Genomic DNA, 24519 nt, shown 5'->3' on the forward strand with positions numbered 1-24519 from the left:
TCTGGAGAGGGAGGTGATGCAGGACGGTAGCGGGGATGTTGGGCAGCGCTCAGCCACTGTCCTGGCTGGGGAGGGCTTCTAATTCTAATAGTGCCTGTCACAAATAATGTGACTCTGAGCAGGCCAGAGTGCTGATCCTATTTGTGCCATCAGCACAGCAATGGGAAGGGCGGTGGGGAAAGTGCACAGCGCTACCCGACATGGCCATCATCTGCTGCACAGAGGAACTGCAAGCTGCTCTGCTGCAGACAGTGGGTTTTGTCGTGGCTCTTGCTACTCAATGCAAGTAGTTCTTTGTTTTTTTTCCCCTTAAGTTATCTCTTTTTTTTTTATTATTTTTATTTTTGGTAGGTAGGCTGTGGTGAAGGCCAGGAGGAAAACACCTCAAAGCTCAAATCAAATCTTGCAGAGCCTTTGGTCACAGACATGGGCTTGTTGCAAATGCCACTTTATCTAATCTTGCCATAGAGAAGCTGATTTTCCTCCCCGTGGTTTCCATATATTTTTAAATTAAGCTGAAAAGAGCAGTTCAAAGGAAGCAGATGTCTCTAACCATCAAAATAATTTAAACTTACAAATACTACAGTGGATTTTCCAGGCACTGCCAGGAATTTTAAAATAGCTTCATCTCCGCTGCTCAGAGCATCCTCTGAGACCTTGAAACAAAGTACAATTCCTCACCTGGTTTCAGCCCTGTCACACGTACGCTTCACGAGTGCTGGAATGCCTATATTAAAATTTATTCCCTTCAATAACAAGAACTCAGAAGTGTTTATTATGGGGTGGAGAAGATGGATAATCCTTAGGGCCTCGTTCTCAGAGTTTGCTTAACTTAAACAGGATCTTGTGCGCTGAAGGAGGTTTCCTGTATCTCAACAAAATTTGAGGGGAAAAAGGTAAAACGAAATAAAATGAAGCCCACCATTACTACTAACTCATTCCGATGTAGAGATATCGGCTTTTAATGAAACACGTTTCATCAGTACTGCTGGGGAAGTGGCGCAGCACAACACAAAGAGGGGCAGAGCATCTCTGAAGCCTTTAGGGGTGTTAAGAGTTCTAGATGAAGGCCAAGTACATACAAAACCTCCTTAATTTCATACCTGGGGTAAGATTTCAAAGCAATCTTTTTTTCTCTTCCCCCCCTCCTTCCTTTTCCATAGGATGCAAAACATTTCTATATAGCAACCTGCCTGTAGGGGAAGAGTTGAGCTAACCTGGGCTGAATCATACTTCTAGTACTTGAGGGAAGCATATAAACAGGAGGGGGAATGACTGTTTAAGAGGGTGGATAGTGATAGAACAAGGAGGAATGGTTGTAAACTAAGACAAGAGAGGTTGAGGTTAGATATTAGGAGGAATTTTTTTCACTCAGAGGGTGGTGACGCACTGGAACAAGTTGCCCAGGGAGGCTGTGGATGCCCATCCCTGGAGGCATTCAAGGCCAGGCTGGATGTGGCTCTGGGCAGCCTGGTCTGGTGGTTGGTGACCCTGCACATAGCAGGGGGGCTGAAACTGGATGTTCATTGTGGTCCTTTTCAACCCAGGCCATTTTATGATTCTGTGATGATGATATGATCCCTCTTTCAGTCCAAAGGGCGGCGTGGGGCACACTCTCAGATCTCAACAGAGCTGGAAAACTTCACTCGACAAGTAGAAAATGAGTATGAACTGCAGGCTGGAGAATGAAGGGTGAAGAATTAGATGACTCATTAGTAGCTGTGATAACACCTTCCTAAGGTCTGTAAAGCAGTCTTAAAAAATTTAAAAAAAAAAAAGAGAGAGGGAAAAAAAAAAAAAAAAAAAAAAAAAAAGGATTTCTGTACCCTCTGCTATAAAGGCTGATATTTAATGCCAGGGAGGGAAATAATCTGTGCTCTGCCCCCTACTGAGTACGGGGAATGCTGCGGAAGGCAGGAGCAGGGCACCCACAAGGGCTGCCTTATGCCCAGCCCTCCCAGGAGATGGAGGCAGGCAGCACCTTCTCCACCGACTGCAGCACCAGCCTGAGGATGCAATGTCAGCACTAGGGCAGCTGACCACCTGGGAGGTGCATCTTCAGCACCTGCCTCACTAAGGCTTGGACCTGAGCAAAAACGCTCATTTGTCATACTAGCTTATTTTCTAAAAACAAAAGCCGGCTACGCCATGAAGGCAGCGCTGCTTGCTCAGTCGGAGGCTCACAGCGGCTTGCTCGTGCCACCTCGTGGAGATCTGCCGCAGCAGAGGGAGAGCTTAACAAGAATTCAAAAGACATATGGGGGAATAAAAGGGAATAAAACCTTCATTAGGCAGACCTGTCAGGTTCAACTTTTAATTAAAAAAAGCCCATATCTTTATCTATCCAACATTTTTACCAAGTTCAAAGGGCTCCTTTCAGTACGAGATGTTTCAGGAAACAACACCGAGATGTCTGCCTGCGTGTCCAGAAACGTGAGCTTTCACCAAGAGCTGGGTAAAATGATACACTCTGCTGGCAAGAAACCCTTGAAAATCATTCAAGTTTTAACTGCACTGAACTACCTCAACAATATCCACAGTGTTCCAATATAAAGCAGGAGCTGACAAACAACATACTGCAGAGAAGGCCCAAAGATCACTAGGAGCATAAGCCAGCAGGAAGTCATAGGTGGGATGAATCATTACAAGCACAGATGAGATGCATGAGCACTGATCTTATGAACCACAGAATCCTTAGGCAGACATTTATGCAAAAGAATGCAATTTATGCAATTAGTCTTGTCCCTAGACAGCATACAAACACAAGACACCACCTAGAGTTTAAGGTAGATACGATTATCTACTGCTTTCCTTAATCTCACTTGTTTATAATGCCAGGGACGTACTGCATTAAAATAGTCATACTTACAGTCGTTTATATAGCCAAGTACAAGTTGGAATTAATTATTCAGGGAGGAAAACAAGATACTCTTCACCGTTTGGAAAAAGGGAGGACAGATTACTATGATCCACATCCAGAATAACCAGCCATCACAACTGTAATAAGTTATCTAAGGTTTCTATACTTATCCTGTATTACAGCCTTTCCACTGCTCTGAGAAACAAGCTTTCAGGAAAATCCCCAGCCAAATACGAGGGCACAGCAGACAGGCAGTATCACCTCTTTCCTCCTTTAGTGGTAGAGAGAACAAGCTAGTTCTTCCTTTCTGAAGAGGGAGAGCTAAACTAACAGGAGGTTTTCACACGTCCTCTTTCCTTTCAGCTGGCAGAAACTCAGCCCAGTTGCTGCAGTGCATTAATATGTTCTCAAGTCCCACACTGACTGATGCCTAAACTATGGCTGTAGATTTACTTGTGGATGCCTCGGTTTGTGAATATGTTTGCCTGTACATCCTTGGGAAGAAAGGGTAATTCTGCAAGATAATTACTATTCTGAACTCAAAGTGAAACATCACTTTGTTATAACAACTGAAGTCCCTAATTAGATGCATGTACTAAACAAAATTCATATATATCAGAAAAAACTATGATTGAATCCTGCCTTTGTACTTCTTTTCAGGCAACAAATAAAACCTCTGGGAAATGTTCATTAGTTCAAAAACCTGCTCAAAAAAGAGGCCTTAAAAAAAACAGAGAGAGAGAGAAAAGACATCTCTCAAGACCTGATCCCAGATGTACTTGCTGACAGACCAAGTCTCTGCTCTGCCTGACTAGAATTATTTCTAAGACTGAGAAGGGCTGAATGGGGAAGCGCAGAGCAACTGTATCAATTATAAAAATTCAAAGAGAAAACAGCTTCCAGTGGGAAAATCTGAGAATATTCTGTTTCCACGGGACACTGATCTTTCCCCAGATGTTCAAGCTGTACACAAATCAAGTGGGTGGCAGGAATGTCTCTCATGCCCCACTCACCTACTCCCAACCAACCTCACTCAAGAGCTGTACACACTCCCCACAGACACTGTCTTACGAGCTACCCCAATACTACTCATACTGCTCATGGCACTACCTGCGATTTAGGATCCCACTCCTGCTTGAATGCTAGTGAGCCTGGCAGCAGTTCCCATAGACCAAAGAACAGCTCGCTGCCTCACACAGATTTTTGTGCTGTGAGGCACTTAAACACTATCTACATATAGACAGAATTATATAAGTAGGAAAAAATAAGTGAAAAAAAATATATTCCTTACTGTTTGTTTTGCCCAGGCTACGTGACTGATGGGCATACGAAATGTGAACGTCAGTACCTAAAGATATACATACCATTTCCTTGAATGCACTTTCTATAGCCCCAATAACCAGGCACTCATGTGGGATCTTCTTCTCGGTGAAGAAGCGTGTTGGAGGGGTGCTGGGTGAGCCCGGGGCCCCCACGCCGCCCCGCAGGGAGGCTGCCCGTGTCAGTGTCCTGCTGTTGGAGGACGTGTTGTCAGGTTCCTCTCCCAGGCAGGTGGGTGGGAGGACAGCTGTGTTCCTCAGGATGTCCACAATCTCCTGCAGCTGCTCCAGGATGTGGTGCTGCAGCAGTTTGGAAGCAACCACAGCCGCTCCTGACCCAGCATGTCCATCAAACAGGGACCAGTAGTACAGGTTGATCCCATCTGTGTCCTGGGAAGACAGGAGGGAAAGAAAGGAAAAGAGACTGTCACATGGTCATGCAACCACAAGTGAGATTAAGGAGCAGGCAGTGGCTCAGCAGCAGCAGGTAAAGCACAGGTAACTCTCCGAGAGGTAACTTTCCTACTGAAATGGAGAAATACCCAGCATGTTAGTGCAAACCTTGCAGAAAATAGATGTGTACTTGTGCCTATTTTTTAAAACACTCTAACTCAGAAACCTAACAAAAGGATGAACTTGTGGCCTTTTCCACCTTCCATTCATCACAGAGCACTCAGGCCAAGCGATTCTGTGACACTGAATTAATCTCCTAATGACTGTGTAAAAAAGTATTTGAAAGTCACATCATTGATATGTGATGGATCTACCACTTTAGAGAGGAAAGCTACACAAGATGGCACCTGGTGCTTCAGTGACAGATCCTTTTCTGATTGGACATTTGGCCAAGGACCTATTTAGTACCAAGCTGCAGTCCCTACCTCCATGACAGGTAGGTACGGCCCACCATGCTGACAGATAAGACAGCTAAGACTTTTCATACCAGTGCCAGCTTGTAAACCAGCACAGAGGTCCTCAAGGAAGGTATAAATAAGTGGTTCCAGCCCCATTCCACCCATGCTAGCTTACACTTCCACTGTCTAAATATTCCCAGTCTTCTGACACGCTTCTTGTATAGTACTAGAGTTACATAACCCCTGCTCAGAACAGCAAGTGTTTCAGCACAGCTCTCAGAATCATGGCATCTCACACAGAATCATGGTTCTCTACTCAGACTTGTTCAGACAGGTGTAAGTCAGCTCTGCTCTTGCTCTAATTTGAGCAGAAACCATGCTCTTATAATGGTGTTCACTATCACTAAGACAGGACCCATTAGCCATGTCAGGAGGCAGACCAAATTCTGGGCAGAATAACTTCAGACTGCCTGAAAAAAACATTAAAGAGCCTCAAGTTTTCTGCAAAATGCATCACGACATCTTTAGCAAAACATTTAAGGAGTAACAATATCTGTCTTTGCACGATGACATATTTGACAGCAGGATCAGGAAATGATATCTCCAGTCTCGTTTGCCCTGTTTCTTCTTAACTCCGCACCTTCCCTCAGCTTGGCTGAAATAATTGTTTGTGGGGCTGCCCTGCAAGTCAGGCAGGAGTAGAGTAATACAGACACGGAAATAAATGATTTTGCAAGGAACTGGAATCAGGCAAGACTGCTGCAAAACACCAAATACTATGAAAGCATAACCTGTATCTCAAAACAGTCAATCTTAAAATATATATGTATCTGTATGTTTTGACTGTCGTTTAATTTAGGATAGCAGACATGATGGATAGCAGGCTGTGAACTGCAGCTCCTTTTACCTTCTGCTGTTCCAGTTGCTCCACAAAGGTGCCGACCACTGGCAACAGGACAGAGGAAACAGATCAAAGTACAAACACCATGAACCATCACTCACAAATCCAAAGGAAATTATTCATTGCTGCCCTGAGCTACAAAATCCAAAACCTAATGCAAAACATCTCTTTTGGCAACATGTAAATAGACCATCTCTACAAGTTCACACTGTTCAAAGTGCAAAAGGTTAATTGCTGAAAAAATACTATTACTTACAACTTTCTTTGAAATGTGTATTCTTATGTCTTGATTATAAAAAATTACTCTTGTTTTAAGCCAATGCCATAAACACAGACAGCATACAGCAAAGTTCAAACAAATCCTTCACCATTTCATTAAGAATATAGTCACATATACGGTCAAGTTTCTTCAAGTCCAGATCTTATCAAGGATAGGAATTCAACGGTCTATCTTGTGCATTCTTCATTTCATTACTGAAATACTAAGAAATGAAAGAACTGTCCTGCAGTACTGGATTACTCACCACAGTAATTATCATACAGTGGTAGGGGAAAACAAATACGAAAAAATACCCCACTGTTCTGAATGCATCTCCTTATCCAGCCCCACTCCATTGCCCCGTCTGGTACATTCAACCAACAATGTGTTGTGAATTTTTACCCCTGAGGGCATGACTGGCAGTTGTGCCAGCTCACTCTTGGCTAAGAACTGCTCCAAGTTCACCCTACAGTTGGCCATAAAGTTCTGCTTAAACCATTTTTAACGTGTAACAGGATTACTGACCAAAAAATCTCTTTGTGAAAATAGCTGGCTTTTTGTGCAAAGTGTGAAGTAGTTTGCCAACAGAAACAAACATCCCAAACTTCGAGTGTTTTAACTAAAAACTGAAATCATTTATTTAAAGCACCAATACTACCTCCTGGAAGTAGGTGATCAAGTTACTTCTGCTTCCATTCTGCTAGGGTTTGGTTCCCTGGACAAAATACCTCACTCATGAAACACCATGGACAGATAATGCTTCCAATCTCAAACTGAAAAAGAAATACTTTACCTTCCACCTACAGTATGTGGGAGAGATGTGGTTCTCCAGTACGCAGAAAGATTTGGGTTGGAAGGGACCTTAAAGATCACCTAGCTCCAACCTCCCAGCTGTGGGCATGGACATATTCCACCAGGTCAAGCTGCACAGGGCCCCATGCAGGTGCCTGGTCCTGAATACCTCCAGGGATGGGGCATCCACAGCTCCTCTGGGCAGCCTGTGTCAGTGCCTCACCACTCTCACACATTTAACCTACTTTTTCAGTTCGAAGCCATTACTCTTTTTCCTATCACTATGTTCCCTGATAAAGAATCCCTTTCAAGCTTTTCTGCAGCTCCCCTTTAGGCACTAGAAGGCCTGAATGAGGTCTCTCCAGCCTTCCTTCTCCAAGCTCCATCATTCTGTCTCCATAGAGAGGTGCTCCAGCCCTCTGATCATCCTTGTGGCTCTCCTCTGGACCTGATCTCCATGTCCTTCTTATGTTGCAGACATGAGTGCTGAACACAGGACTCCAGATGGGGCTGCACAAGGACAGAGCAGGAGGGGACTATGACCCCCTTCACCCTGCTGGCCACCCCTCTTTTGATACAGACCAGAACATGGTTGGCTTTCTAGGCCACACATGAATAGTCTCATGCTTTCCTCAGCCACAAGGCAAATAGAAACCTAATTAGAAGAAGCTGTAATACTCTTTACCAAGTTGTGAAAAAGACCAGTATCCGCTTAAAGAATTTAAGGAATGATGTCCATCAAAATTTGAACTGGTCTGAATGCATTATACAGGGCTGCATATTCTTGAACACAAATTAGAGAACTAAAACTGTCACCGTAACAAATATTGTGCAGCATCCCTGTTCCAGAAGTTGGTCTTCCAGAGAAGGACAAGTGAAACATGCACAATCAGTGCAGAACTGACAATGAGAATAAAAAAAATTAAGTAATGAATATGTATTTTACTTACACTAGTATGACTTGTAAATAGCAGCAATTCATGATGCTCTATTGCCTTAACTTTAGTTGGAATCTGCAGGCATTACTATAACAAATGTTAGTCTCCACAAACTTATGAGTATTTCTGTGAAACCTGATTAATTTCTTCACTTATCAAGAGAATAAACATGAACATTAGTTGTCTAAATAAAGAAGCAGAAATAAAACTCCTTTTCCCCACCCTGAAAATAAAAACAACTCTTTTGTTTGAAAAGACATAATTCTCCAACACTCCTACCAATTTGATAAGAATTAAATATATGGTGTAAATAAGGCAGAAACTCAGAATGAATAAAGGCTAGCAGTTAAGTCAAAAGGCACAAGAAGATCTTTGTTTTTCTCCCAAAGCTGAGATGCCCTCCGTAACCACCACACTATTACCTATTTTGGTGTGCATATGCAGAGCTTTCTCCATCTGTCCTGTTTGAGAAGCTTGGAATTTCTTGCCAACACAAAGATATTACTGTACTTCAAACTATGAGACACTGATTTCTACTAACTCTGGTGGCATTCTTTCTTTATGAGTTCCTATTCATAACTGAAAGTGGACAGAGCCCTCAGCTGGGAATATGATCAGTTCACACATCCTGATCTAGTTTAGATTTTCTTTCGAAACAGTCAGATTCAACATTCTGAATAGTAATCAAATACATCAAGAGAAAACAGATCCTTCACTGTGCTGACCTTCCAATTCATTTCCCATATGCACTGGGAAATTTAATAAGCCTCAGACTCCTCAACTGCTGACTTTGCATTCAAGAAGGCTCAAGAGTCTCCTGGGTTTTGTAATTGTAAAACATAATTAAGACATGCAAAGTTTTGGGTCAAGTAATGGATGAGAAATCACAATAGAAAATGCATATGTACAAATAATTGGGGCTTGGATATAGAAAAAAACAGGGCAGTGTTAGTCATAAATAGCAATCAATTTCAGACAGTTTCCAGGTGAGCTACACAGTGGTCCCATGCTGTAAACCTTCAGAGCATTTTTATTCGATTAATTCAAAGCAGGCATTGAAATATGTTTCCACTCAAGAGTCTGAAAAACAAACAAACAAACAAACAAACAAAAAAACAAACACAAAAAAATCTGCAATCCACTCAACTACTATTGTACCAAATATGAACTACACATAGAAAAGGTGTAAGAGCAAGTACTGGGTTCTAATACAGTCTGAACTGCATGAGCAACTGCCACCCTATCCTCATTTAAAAGCTTCCTTATGGCTCCAGCAATGTGCTCAGCTACATATAGCAGATAATAATCCTTCTGTTGTACAAAACAAATACTCCTTCCCATCTCTGTGACATGAAGAAAACTGCAGAACTATTAATTATGTATCTCCAGGGTACAATGACAATTAATAATGCATGACACTGTGTGACATTAAGTCCTGCCCCCTGACTGTCACTATGACAATCCCCTAGTGTTTGATTGGAGTTCCACCCACTGATGGCCTCCAGTGTTCACCATCATGGTGTCCCTCAGTTCGAGGGCACTTCAACTGTGTGAGCAGGCACTGCCAACATGGATGCAAAAGGATCAAGGGGCCCCACAGGATCACCTGTGGTAAGGCAAAGCCTGGCTGTAGAGGTTTATATACAGCTAAACTCTGCTGTAAGGGAGAGAGCTCTCATTACCCTTCTTCAAAGGAAAAGGGAGAGAAAATATGATGAAAAGGGGCTTAAGGATTGAGATCACTCACCAAGTATTGTCACAGGCAATGCAGATTCAGCATAAGAGAGATTAATGTAATTAATAACTGTCTAGATCATTGAGAAACTGGAGACAAACTGAAAACATCTTCCCATGCCCTTCTACATTCACCCCTTTCCACCTACTCCCCTCAGGGCAGTGCAGGGGAATGAGGGCTGTAGTCAGCCCATAATGCTTGTCTTTGCTGTTCCTCCATGGTCACTCTGTAAACTTTTTTTACAATAAGGGTGGTGAGGCAGTGGAATTGGTTGCCCAGATATGTGGTGGCTGTCCTGTCCCTGGAGACATTCAAGGTCAGATTGGATGGGGCTCTGAGCAACCTCATCTAGCAGCAGGTGACCCGATTCACTGCAAGGCAGTTGGACTAGACGGTCTTTCAAGGTCCCTTCAACTCAAACGATTCTATGATTCTCCTGGGCTGCAGGGAGTTTCCACTCCATGCCTGGAGGACCTTCCACCCTCCCTTCTGCACTCACCTTGATGCCAGCAGGTCTGTTCCTCCTCTCACATCGTTCCCGCTCCTCTCTCCCAGCTCCTTCTGCACAGCAGTTTTTCCCTTCCTTAAATATGCTCTCCCAGAGCACACCCAGCGTTGCTCACAACTCAGCTCCACCCAGGGGCAGGTCTGTGCTGGAGCAGTAGTAGCTGGCTCTGATCTTACACGGGACTTAGCTGAGCTGCTCACCTCTGCAGCCACCCTACTATCAAAACCTTGCCACATAAGCTCAATACATCAGCATGGCTTTGCACTGCTCCCTTGAGCTGCACTGCTGACTGAAAGGCTACAGTGATGGAGTCAGAGAAAAATAACACTAATCACACAACTACAGATCCAGTGGCCATCTCAGTTTCATAAGCTCCCCAAAAAACAGGGCTAAACAAACATGGCATTAGGCCTTCTCAAGCATTCAGTGGAAAATCTAAGGAAGATGAAGCAGATTGAATTAAATGAAGAGATGCCAAGTTTCAGCCTGCATTTTCCTTGTGCACAGTGCTTTAAAGAAACTAAGCAAAAACGGAAGAAATCTCTCTCCTCTTCAGACAAATACTCAGTAAATCACTTCCCTCATCTCTCATCCAATGTTTCTACAAAGTGCTTCAGTACTCAGAGATGATTTCAGATCGTGTGTTACAGTGGGACATGATGTCCCCATGAGGCTTTTACAGGATTCATCCCCTGGCTTTCTTAATAAACACTTGCTGGGCTGATATTACACCATGCAGTGGAGTATCTCAAGGCTATATTTATACAGGGCTCGATCCCCAGAGGTCCTTTCTAACCCCTATGATTATATCTTTTTGATACAGATTTAACTCATCACATTTAGCACCGACTCAGACATTTTTTAGTAGTATTCACTTCCAATGTTAACAATGCAATGTGAGGGAAAAGTACAATATTCAACTTCAACATTAAAATACTAAAACAACAACAACAAAAACCATTAGAAATAGTGTGTACTACCTCCCCTCTCCCTCCCCCTCTCCTTTTTCAGTATCTTCAAGCAGCAAAAACATGTACAAAGGAAAAAAATCCAACTAATTGTTAGTGTAAGACTGCCCTCTAGTAGAAAACTTTCTCCAGGAATATACTGCTTGTCTTGGGAAAATACATAACAAATTTAAACTCAGGAGCTGTGGTCCAATAACGTAGTAGAACAGGTTTTACACAACTAAATTATGAGTGCTACAGCACCTTCAACAGTCAGATATAAAACAGAAGTAAATTTGTTGGTAAGAAGAGAAAAAACAAGGTAACAAATAGTACGGAAATGGTACTATATTATACATATCACTTGGCTTTTCAGTTCTGACATTATGCTCTCTTCTGGTCAAAATACGTTAGAAATAAAGTAAAGAAGATCTCAAATAAAAAGGTTTATCTTAAGAAACTTGAAAGGAAGTGGAGTGTTTTTCCAGAACAGAGATAAAACACACAGAATCCAAGTAGGAAATACACTAAAAAAGAAATCATTTTCTGAGCTATTTCACACAACACAGCCTCATCTAATATCCAGTCATCCCGATGACAATTCAAATGAGTAAACAAAAAACACCCAAAAATAGCTTACGAAAATATGCAATCAGATATAGACCCTATCATTATCTTACTGTAACAGTATGGTGTCTGCAGTGTTATGTAACATCGAGGCTAATTAAGACATGTTTCTGATAATGAAGTTTTATGGGCCTGTATTTTTAATGCAATCTACACACACTAAGTGCATAACGTTTGAAAAAGAGTATCTTCTGGTGAAGATGATTAACTGTGCAGTAAGTTGTATACAATATAGTTTGACTTTGCTCTCCTGGGAAGCATCTGATAGTACCCAAAACTGAAAACTGACTGGATGTGGGAAACATCGTTGTGAACCTTCCTGTGTCCCATGCATGCTCCCAGAATATGAAAACAGAGGCAGATTGAATACTGCTACACCCATCTGCACCAGGTATGCAGAGGTACCTGATCTGTTTACCCAGAGGCTAGGCCTAGAACTTAAATGGGATACAGGAGTAGAGTGAGCATCCCTATGCAGTACCAAAATGCACTCCTAGACAAGTTGGCATCTGCTTCAGGGTCCTTGAGTGAATTGTGTGCATGACAACAGTAACTTTGGTGTCAAACACACCCATCACATGGACTAAGCATGTTGTTGCTTATTTTTATGTATTTTAGACACACATGCAAGTACTGTGGACAGATACGTGCTTCATTAAAAACAATCAGTGTATACAACAATTAAATACGCACAAAGAACCAAACACTTGTAAATCAACATCAGACTGCTGGATGGTCTAAAACAGACTTTTTTTTAGTAGACTATTAAAACAAATTCTATTATGCCTGGCTTGTGTGTATGCAAAACTCCTTAATCTAAACAAGTACGGGGAACAATTCTTTATCTTGGAGAGTGTAAAAACATACTTGAAAAGAACTATGACAGTCTGAATGCGATGGGGAATATAAGTACATGGGAACTGGTACAGATGATTTTAAGAAAGATTTGGAAAAGGAAAGAACAATGTTATTTGTAGGATTCTAACAGAGCGTACATGGCATACATCACTGTCCCCAGGTAGAGAAACAGTCAGTGATCACTGAACTCAGGGTGCCGGAGGACCTTAACCTACATACATAAACCAAGCTTGTGATACTGCTTCAGTAAGAAGAATACAAAAGAAGAATCCAAGCGACTAAACCAAACAGTGATGCTGTTATCCTTGCAGTGACCTTCAATGGATAACTTAAACACAGCCATTAATCTCACAGTATTCTGAAGCAGTAAATTTCTCATGATTATGTTTTCAGAAATGAAAAGGAAAATGCAAGGAGAACTTTCCTCTGAATATTTAAACAAAAATGTCTTAGATATAAACAGCATTTTTCAGTGCAAGGAATTAAAACTGAAATAGTAGAGCTAAGAAAAATGTAGCTAAGCTAAGCATTCTGTATTTATGCAAAGGTAATTAATAGGGCATAACTGAGAATGCATGAAACATTTAGAGTTCTTTCATTCTCATAACATCACATCATTCTATATTTCGCTCGTACTTCTCTACTGACAAGATTCAGAAGTCTTCTTACCGAACTGTCTTTCAGCTGGAGACCTTCTCCATTTGGGAGTGATGATCTTCGTTTTGAGTTCTTGTTTGGTGTAGAATTAGCGCCTCCAGTTTTCTTCTTGACAAAGAGGACTTCACAGCTGGCTTGATCTTCATTGTGCGTGCTCTTCCCAGCATTTATTACTCTAAGGGGGTGGGTGGAGGATCAAAAAAGAAAACAAAGGACATGTCCAAGTTAGCAGAGCACAGAGGCCTCCACCAATACCCCATACACGACTCAACAGACACAGAGAACCATAACCCAGAAGTATAACAAAAACAAACTGAATTATAATACTCAACTTTTGAACAAACATATGTAAACACACAGATTTACATACTTGCTTGTTTCCATACACCTACCCTTAGCATAACAAGCATTTCTCACACAACTGTGTGAATAAGAACCAATGGGATCACAAGCATGTTTACCCTTGGGCATGACACAATTTTCCATAAAAAGAGTATTTGATGGTTACATCTGATAACATTGATACCTTCTGCTGAAACATGAGATCCTCAGTTGCTTTTCTATAGCAATGCCTGCTATGGTAAACAATGAATCTGTTGGCTAAGGGTGTGTATTTTGTCAAGTTCTGAGTCTTGCACAAATAAAACATTGGCTCTAAATCTAAAAGTTGTTAGTGCTAAAGACACAAAAAGCCAGACTGCTGTTAGTCTGTTTGAAGGACAGACTTTCCTTTGTACTGTAAAAGGCAAGTTGCACCAAAGCAAAATGGAATGATGCATTGTAGGATATCTTCAAAATTAAAAACCCTTAAATTGTCACACCTCTTGCTTCTTCACTAAGTTGCAACTTAGAGAGCAGTTGACTTGCACCAAGAGCTTCAGGCATGCAGAAACAAGCACAAGAGCTCAGTACCGCTCTGAGCAGCCAAGGATATCCTAAGGCTTTGCACCATGACTGCTCACTCACCTCCATTCAATACTATGAAGTAGAAGCCACCACCATTTTAGACTCCTAAACAGAAGTCTGCATGACTCAAGATACTGCTGTGCCTACCACCTGTCTCAGAACTGCCAGGTTGGAGCACATTTCCCACTTTAGCCTGAGAATCTTACCACAACCCGACCAGCACAGCAGCAGTCAGCACTGTGCTCAGCAAGATGTGCACTTTGGCTTCACGCAGGGAGAACCTGTGCAGGCTGGGACCAGTTCCTGTAACTTACACAAGCATGTCTTTGTCCACAGATGCTGCCTATCCACTCCTCTTCACCGTGAGGCTTGAGGCCACAAGATATCTCTTGTTAGCAGCAGTGTTTCCACCACTGGATAAGCAATTTCATATCAGGTACAAAATATCCTTCAAAACAACCACTGCCTCCCCAGAAAGCAAAACAGCTTGAAGGCATGTCATAATCCTGGTGGCAAGTTCAAGACATACCTGATCTCTAATGTTTTGATTGCAGTAAAATTTTACATAACAAAAACCATTGATAGAGGCTGTTGGGAAGAAAAGAAAACAAAAACTGAAGGCAGGCCTGCAGGGGACTCAGTATCAGCCTGTTTCTTCTTGGGAGAATGCGATTCAGTGTCAGCCTTGCTTAAAGATAAAATATTCTTTTGATTTTTTAAGAGCAGTGTGACACTCTGACATGCAAATGAGTACTTCTTCCTCCAAAGAGGAAAAAAACATGCTCATACTTTATATGTACACCCACTACAATTAACTACTTCCAGAAACTAAGTTTCACTGCAGTGCTGATGAACGTCACACACTGCGGCCTGACAGGAGATGGGTTTTATTTGCAGCAAACATTGGTATGCATGATACCAGCAGTTGTTTACAAATATTTCTTGTAAAGAAACATCTACTGTGGATAAAATCATTTTGTGAAACACATACAGAGCAGAGATTAAGGAGCATATATTTGCAAGATGCCAGTGAGCAGCTTAAGCATTCGCCCTCTGCAGAGCCCAGCATTTCAACACCTGTAGATCAAACACTGATGCAATAAGCTTCTAGCTTGAAAACTCGACATACACCCACCAGAAAGAGAAATAAAAACAAATACAAAAGAATTTATACAAGCTGACCAACACTTCTTTAGTTTGAAAGGCTTCCAGCACAATTAAAGCACGCCAACAGCACAGCAAGCACAGTTTGATCACGTTGGGAAGTAACAAATACTCAGCTCAGCTGCTAAGTCTCCTTGCTGATGTTGCTGGCTGTTTTCATTTCAATCCCATGGAAAAAAAGAAGAAAAAAAAAAAAGGAAGAAAAAAAGACAAATAGAGACAAAAGCTGCTCCTTACAAAAACCACTACATTCCTGATTGCTTCCTGTTAGAGCTGCTCTGGTTTCTGAGCTTGGCAGTGCTTCAGGGACTTGTAAAGCAGGAGATATTCTGATGTTCAACAGCATGTTAACTTACACACAATATGGTATCATTTTAGAAAGCTCCCACCAAGAAAATTTGTCAAGGTGCTGAATACGTGAAAAAGGCTCTGAGAACAGAGACCTGACAAGCCAGCCTGGCAGGCAGCTGCTGTGAAACACCTGGCAGCTGTACTGTGCAACAAGCACCTCCTACCACAGGGTCTGGACAAAGGGAACCCGGGAAGGAAGACTGAATACCAGCAAGACAAGGAGGCTGCTGTGTCGGTCGGTATATTGTCACAAGAGATGGGGCTGTGAAAGACATGTTCCCTCCCACAGTTCTAGTTTTCCTTCCTGCATCAGAAAAATATGACTATATTGAAAATCTTAACGAAGACTGAAACTAATCATGATGTCTAAAGAGCACTTTCAGGCATCACAAGTCATGCAGGGTCTAGATAAGAAACAGTTCCCTTCTCCTAATATGGGTGCTCCTTTGCCCTCACATCCCATCCCACACCCCAACTTCTGGGAAAGGGCTGCCTAGCATGGAAGCAGGTGGCACCTTCTACTGCAATAGCTCTGCTCTGTCATTGCTGTCTTTTGAAGTCCTTTTCTCTGTGCAGCTTCTTAAATCCCTTGAGGCACTTCTTTCTACCAGCTTTCCAATGCTGTTTTCACTGTTGTCTTTGCTCCTTTCTCTCCCAGACTAACTTATCAAGACAACTTGAGTTTAAGTTAAAAGAGGGAAGATTTAGGTTGGATGTTAGGGGGAAGTTCTTCACTAGGAGAGTGGTTAGGTCCTGGAACAGGCTGCCCAGGGAGGTTGTGGATGCCCCGTCCTTGGAGGTGTTCAAGACCAGGTTGGACGGGGCCCTGGGCAACCTGATCTAGTAAAGGTGTATGTTTGGTGGCCCTGCCAGGCAGGGGGCTTGGAACTACATGATCCTTGAGGTCCCTTCCAACCTGGGTCATTCTGTGATTCTGTGATTCTGTGATTCTGTGACAAACTCCACATACAAATTGCTTATACAAATAAGAAAGCAGAACTAACAAGATGTTTATATCTCTTAAAGGAAAAAAAAAACAACCAACTCTTAATTACAACTCTGAATTTTTTAATGGAAAACTTGCCACCCCCCTCTGTCAGTAGAGGAAATGCCTCAGTTTCCTAAGCCTTTCAGTTCCTTTTCATGTTTATCCATCCACTCCCCAAAACTATGTTATCTATCTCCATTAAAGTGAATAAAATGAGATAAAGCATTACCTTCTCACACTTAATAAAAGAAATACCCTGCCAAGACAAACCTCCGACCATGCATTTACTCGCACTTCCCTTATATCACGGGCACAGATAAAAAGAAAATGTTGGAATGAAATGTGGGGGGAAAAAGGATACAGGCCTATAATTCTCTACCTTTTACACGGACACATGTTTTCAAGGGATGTTTTTCCCTTCTCTCCTTGTAAGAATTCCTCAGGGGACTATTTGGTTAGACCTGTTCATGAGTATCATCTCCTCTCCTCCTCCCCCATATTATTCATTTATGAGTTATCCAGTCCTTTATGAAGAGCAATCCAAACAGCACACCTGATTTAGACCAGAAGATTAGAGTGTTGGCTGTCTTTATGGTGTCAAACATGAATTACTCTGATAAATAGACAATCCAAAGGTTTAACCCATAGTACAGTAGCACAAAAATACATCCCATTTGCTAACAGGAGCCTCATGAAGCCTGCACACACAGTAAGGTGGTGAGATTTTCTCACATTTACAGAGTGTTGTGGTTTATCCCAGCAGCAGCTCAGCACCACACCGCCATTCGCTCACTGCCCCTCCTCACAAGTGGGATGAGGGAGAGAACTGGAAACTGGAAAAACAGAACTTGTAGGCTGAGATAAAAACTATTTAGTAAGGCTGAAAAGGAAAATGGAAACATAAAAAATGCAGTGATAACCAATATTTATGCCCATCCATAATGCATTTACTCACCACCCTCTGACTGATGCCCAGATAACAGTACAACTGCCCTCCAACCAGTGCCCCACTGTCAACACATCTCACCACCCACTGACTGCTGCCCAGTCAACACCCGAGCAATAGCTTCCCCCTGTCCAACTCCCCACAGCACAATGCCATGTGGTACAGAATAACCCTTCCCCTAATTCAGGCTAGCAGCCTGGCTCTGCCCCATCCCCTGCTGCCATGCTATAAAGACAGTAGCTCTTTCCCTGCCAGCAGACTGGCACCAGGTGTGCACTCACCATTCAACAACCCAAGCATAGGTGTGTTATTAACACCGCCCCAGCTGAAATCAGGACACAGAGGTACCTGTGTTAACCTTGATAGATACCTCAATACTTTACAAACAGTTCTTTGGCATGTCCTCAACTGAAAGCAAATCCTCCAGATATGAGCCAGCCAGTTGGACTGGCTCACAATTAGCATTCTGCCAGTATCTCACGAGACCCCGAAATGGCATCTAACAGAATAAAGATGTAGGTCATGCTGTGCTTCTATTCTTCATTCATTCAGCAGGGCTCCAAATCCTCTTGATGATGCCACTGATCACAAAAAATCCCGAATTTATCTTAAAAGAGCAAAAACAGGCCAGTTGAGTTGAACAAACTCAGTATAGCTTTCCATAACTGGTTCCTGACATACAAATAACTACAACATACAACTATCAAGTCTTCTGATGTATTCCCATTCAGCACTCTATATCAACACGTTTACTTTCTGGACTATCTTTGGCTGTTTTACTCCTGTCTAAACCATACTTGTTAAGAATGCATTCAGTTGTATTTGCTCTAGCAAAAGTCCCAAGCTATGCTGCAGGAGTGTTTCATTCTACTTGTCAAACTCTACAGAAGTAAGTAGTCCAGTTGCTTTGTTTTTTGTAATCCCAGACATCTTGCAAAGTTTTTTATGTCACATCTTGACAAAAGTTACAGGAAAGGTGGAGAGTGAGCAGAAATGCGAACTGATGCATAGCTAAATCCGTAGCGCACCATCCTGTCCCCCTCCAACCTCCCGCACCCAACAAGAGCTCCAGCCTCCTTCCTCACTGCAGCTGGGGACTCACTTCATGCTGTAGCCATCAGTGTGACAGCAGCTTGTATCCAACCTAACCAATGGTACAGAAATAGCGCAGATTAATTCATATCATACTGTAAATAGTCAACCATTGTCATTTCACCAGAATGAGGATTTTTGAAGATATCATAAAAGAACACATTTTTATAACCTTTTCTCTGTCTTTTCTCTCCTCCACTCTCCAGCTCCACCACCCTTTTTCCTCCCCCCCCTTTCTCCTCGCCTCTAGTGAATTAGCATTCGAGTGGATGCCACCACCTTTTTCTGTGATATCTCATTTATAGTCTTAGATTTCCAGGTAGGTGGCTGTTTCTCCCCCTTCACCCACACAAGATTTATTTCTGCACTGGGAATTGACTTGAAAGAGATTTCATCCTATTCGTTTGAATTCTCCCACAGATGAAAGGAAGCTTTAGAAACAGACTAAACAATTTCATTCATTCATTACTGTAACTGTGATATTGCTCACATCAAAAACAAAACAAAATACCCACTAGTATTGTCTGCTACGGGCAGAAATTGAAGCTGTTCCTGAATCATTTCTCTGAATCCACCGGGCTGTATAAAATCTTCATTTCCTTAAACAAGTTGGAAGCAAATGCTGAGCTGAAGAAGACAAGTCTTGTGATGCCACAGTGTGAAAATATGGTTTCTTATGTCAGTAATCATACTGGTATATAGGGCCAACTCCACTTTATTACCTAGCTAGAAGCTACCACATCTACCAAGACAATGTGGGCTAAATATGGTATTAGAATAGGCAGGACCCCAAAGCGGAATATGATTTAAGATTAAAATACATCAAAGAAGTAAAAAACAATGCATATTTTAAACATTTCCCAAAACAATTTTAGTGTAAATGAGAACAAACTAGTAACGCACTCATGGCACACCATTCAGTTACACCTTCTACAATACCCAAAATAGAAAGCAACTGCAAGCTACAAGGCAGTATTAGGTCATAGTGATGGAGCAAAGTCCATGGTCACTAAACAAAAATCGATGAGAAGCAGCTCTGTCAGTGATTAGAATGCAGGTAACTACATCTGTAAAGCAACAGATGGTGAGCCTACAGCAGATGTTGAGCCATTCTGGTGGGATGCAAATGTGGTTAAGAGTGATCTCACTTCAGGGCTGAGCCATCTCAGCCATGGCTGGAAATATAAATGCCCAGTATTCCTTCCTCACTCCTTCTCTCCTGGCTATCAGCACCGGATAATAAGAGGCTGCCAGAGCAAAGATGAACTTGACGCTGCAACACCATTTACTTCCCAGAAAGCAAGTGAAACTGATGGAATAAAACTAAGAGACCTGGAGGATAACGAGGACAAACTATGTCATGTTGACTAAAAAATTTGTGTCTGAATGTATTTCTGTGGTATATAGAAAGAAAATGCTCTTGAAGTTCTTCACTGATATTTCTTATCTGAATAACATAGTCTGGTGAAGTTGGTCTACAGGCAAATGTATCTGCGCAAAAACCTTTAGACTTTTATGCATTACTATATATATATAGTATATATATATATAGCAATATATATATTGCTGCTATTTAGCTGGAGAAAAAAAATGCTCATCAGCTTTGGCTATTGTGACAAGTCAGAGCTTCAAATTGAACGTGGAAACACTGAACAACAAAACACGCAAAAATTAACCTTTATATAGGAATATATATCAGCCCAGTTCATCAATCTCAGAATTGCTCTTTGGCTCCATTAGGACTGACAGCTCTTGAAATGGAATCACAGAAGGGCTGAGACTGATGTGAGATGATACCGAGATCAGACAGTCCACCCCCCCCCACCTCAAGCAGGGTCACCCAGAGCAGGACGCCCAGGACCATGACAGCTGGGTTTCAGATATCTCCACAGATGGAGTCTCTACTACCTCTCATAGAAACGTGCCACTGTTCAATGACACTTACACAAAAAAACAACCAACAAACAACAACACAAAGAAAAAAGAAAGTGTTTTCAGCTCTTGTCCTTGAAGGGTGATAAACCAGAGTTCACTGATAAGCAACACTTGGCTTTTGGCTGCACACTGAGCATCATGTATGTGGACAGTGAGTTTTAGCTGCATTTAGATGAGAAACCTCTTTGGCTCAGCCTTCCAGCTCACATGGAAATGAGGAACCCCATTCTTCTCTTTCCTTCATTTTAATGCAGGGGAATAGCAGCTACCCTCAGGTCTATTCCCACCAGCTGTACAAGTTCTGATGCACATGAGACTGAGGATACATTTGAACACAGCATCCCCTTACAAGGGGGACTCAGTAGAGATTTAAGCCTCATAGAAGAAAGGATGTTTGCACAGAGGGTCTACTTGTCCCAACCCAGTTACAAGAAAAATACACAACCAATGATTAAATTGATTCAAGGACAGCAGCCTGCCTCTAATCCAACAACAAGGAGCCTCCAGGCCTCATAAATTCTCACTCTGCCTACAAGCTCAATGCTGCTACTCCCAAAACAACCACCACCCCACAAACAAAACATGGAACCAAATGGTCAATTTGAACTCAAAATATTTGAATTTTATCGTAAACTCACAAGTGAGTGTTTGCCTGTTGGAAGTATGCTTGGAGAAAACAAAATGCCTTTTTTTCCTAACTTTATTTCCCAGAGTTTTACTTTTGAAAGCATAGCCGAAACAAACCCTTTCTTTCCAGTTAAGTGAAGTTAATGGCAGTTATACGCAAATAAAGCTCTCCTTATGTTTCTAGTAAAGTAAGCTATGCGTTTAAAGTAAATCTGAAAACACTGGACTATGATGCTGTAGAGCACCATCTTGGCTCTTCCAGGGTTAAGAGAAATCATGATAAATGGTTTATACAAAACTGGCCTAAGCTTCAAAAAAATTATCTTTCCTATTTAGAATGTGTGAAAATTAACGGCAACAGTTTGGTGGTGGCAGTACTAATCCCTTTTATACAGCTGTCAACTTAAATTAGCCCCAAGCTAATCTTGGCAAGTGTGACAGAAAGCATACACATTTCCAGAGATAAGTGCTAATGCTTTATTCACCATAACCCTCTTCTACAGCAGGTATTGTGAAGTCCCTATAACCTGAAAGATGTCAATTTGCTCATTTATTCTTAAAAAGGTATTATAGCAAATTATGTATGTATGCAAGCACACAAATGCAAGGCAAGGAAAAAAAAAGGAGAACATAATGTACAGCTTCATTACCAAGAATCCGTAAGCAGAAAATGAACTCAATGCCATTCTTACATTGGCAATTTTAAGAATGGCTTAGAAAAGACATATTCTGCTGCTGAAGTTTCTACATCCATCAGTTTTACTCTGGAGATCATTAAATAGCAGATCTGCAGCAGGTGGTAGGTAAAAAACACAATACACTGATCTTTTTGCCATAGAAGCATGCCTCAAAACTCAATCTTTTACATCCAGTATTAAAGTTACTTTTTTAGACCTCATCTTTGAAGCCTTTAAAATATAAGCTAAATAGAAGACAAAAATATCAGTAACCTGAACCTGCAAAGAAGCTGCAGAACAATGCCAGCTACCTTAATCTTGATAGATTTTGATCATCTATCAAAACATTTGCATAGTGTTCATTCACTCTGAGTAACAGACAACTCCAAAATTAGCATTTCTAACTTTAAGGTTAAAAAATTGTCAGTAATTAATGTGGAACAGGATTAGAAAATACTACAGTATTTTTATGTTTTCTTTTAATATACTCACACACACAGTGTTAAAATTAGTACCAATAAAAAGAAGAATCATAGCAGAATGTGCAACTACTACCCAAGGGCAAGCATGCAGCAGTGAGCCAATAAGTGAATATATATGGCTTGGAGACAAGGCTGCCCGTTCCAGCCGGATACACTCTTATTACCCAGAGGGGAGGTATCCAAGCTCTGCAGTCAGCATTCCACCTATTACAGCGGTATGCTATCACATTTCTTAGTGAAGTGCTGTGACCTGTCCCCTCTGTGCCTCAAAGGCCACAGATGTGAGCTCTGCATGGGAACCAGGGCCAAACCTCAGGGTAAGGTGCTCCTTCAAACTGCTTCTGCCCTTATAGGATGGGGTAGCAGGATGAACAGATGTACCCCCAGCCAAGAGCAAAGGAAGCGTGGGGAAGTTAGGGTCTTATAACAGGTACAAAGTCAATACCAGAACTAAATGCGTACTGTAACTTGTACAGCCCTTCCCATTCTTCCCAAGCCACTGGGAAATAAAAGTCTTGTCAAGATCTGTAAAAATACATATCAAGAAATAATAAAATATTAGTGTGCCCTTGTACATTGCTACTCCAAGGAACAACTTGTTCTCAGAAATTATCATTACAGTTGTACAAACATGAAATAGGCAGCAACTGAAACTGGAAGTCCAAGAGGAATTTACTAACCTACTGGCAAGACTGCAAATAAACACTAAACAAAGGTATGAGAACTAGAAAGAAAGCCTTGCAGAATGCAACAGTTAATTCCACAAGTTAGCAGGGGAGCCAGCTCGTTAGGCAAAGGTAGAAAGGTGCACTGTCACACACGTCACCTCTCTTGGCTTTGCTGGTGAAAGCAAACCTCCACATTGCAGTGTGCTGCCTGCAGGTACACCCGGGCAGCAAAAATTCTGCTCTTCAAAACCCAGTTCAACATATTGCCTCAGCAAAACTGAAGAGACAGCACAGAGTCAGAAAGGGCTAGCAATGAAAAAGAAATGCACCACAACGTAGTGCATAGTTTCGCATCCACAAACATCAATCTGTAGCTTCCTTTGGAAAAAAAATCAATGTGTTCTTCACACTTTGGAGACAAACTTTTGTCAGAACGCAGCACAGGAATTCACAGGGTGAGGGGAAACACCACTGCTCAGACAGGTCTGCCCTCAGCTTAAACAGGTCAAGTCCAGAGCATCTTCATCTTGGCACCTGCAGTTGCAATGACTGTGCACAAAGCCAAGTATTTTTAATCCTCTTAGGTGTCTACATGTGCCTACAGTCATCTCCATGTGATGACTGCTACGAGCATGTTCCCCAGAGGTGAGATCTACTCAGATGTCCATGGTGCAGACAGCTAAGTCCGAGCTAATCGCCCAGACTTTATTTATAAGTAAAGAGAAAGAGGACATCTGGGGGCATGATTCATCTGACCTATTTTAGTTGTTTACATTAGCGTGAAGTGTCTGTTCCTCTTTGTGGACAATACACAGAGCTTAGACATTCACACAGCAGGTTGTCAGCACACGGCCACATCATTCCCACCTTACGTGCCTGAGGGGAGTGAGAACTGAGATACCAACTTTTCTGTCAGTAAGTTTCCTTGTTATTTGAAATGAATTTTCCCCAAAATGCACCTTCAGTGTAGAAGTCCCACAGTGTGACTTAAACCAGGGTTAAAGGAAAGGTAAAAGAAACAGAATTAAATGCAGCAGAAACCCGACTTAAAATAATGGCCAAGGACAGGTTACCAGGTGTCTCAAATTTGGTATTATAGCTCCTGACATGGGTTTAGCATGGTGCATTGATTTAAATTCATCTAAAGCAGCTGGTGGGATTCTCAAACACAAAAAGAGATAATTGTCAACCTTGTTCATAGCAATTAAATCTGTATTGACTAAAATAGAATCTATTGTTCCCCCAGAACCCTGGGATTGGAGCCAGGAGGAACTTCAGTGGAGCAGAAAGTTGGTAGTTTGCAAAGGGACAGAAAACTGTGCTACTCTCTGGCATTTGAAAAAGTAATAATAATTTAAAAAGCCAGAAAACAAAGATAAGTTTAGAGATTTTATAGAAAAATACTTTCCTCTAGCAAAACTAACAGGGAGA

General features: G+C 41.8%; 1 protein-coding gene across 1 annotated transcript in view; it reads right to left on the reverse strand.

The window, feature by feature from the left end:
- Window positions 1-24519, reverse strand: part of PPM1H (protein phosphatase, Mg2+/Mn2+ dependent 1H) — a 122981-nt gene that overhangs the window by 54500 nt on the left and 43962 nt on the right. Inside the window, exons 2-3 of the mRNA XM_015855388.3 lie at window positions 13265-13427; window positions 4225-4569 (exon numbers count right to left, since the gene is read on the reverse strand). Of these exons, the coding sequence (XP_015710874.2) occupies window positions 4225-4569; window positions 13265-13427 (508 nt within the window). The remainder of the gene's footprint in view (window positions 1-4224; window positions 4570-13264; window positions 13428-24519) is intronic.

The sequence above is a fragment of the Coturnix japonica genome, chromosome 1 (genome assembly GCF_054131305.1).
Source record: "Coturnix japonica strain WE chromosome 1, WE-NBRP24, whole genome shotgun sequence".
In the NCBI taxonomy this organism is placed as follows: domain Eukaryota; kingdom Metazoa; phylum Chordata; class Aves; order Galliformes; family Phasianidae; genus Coturnix; species Coturnix japonica.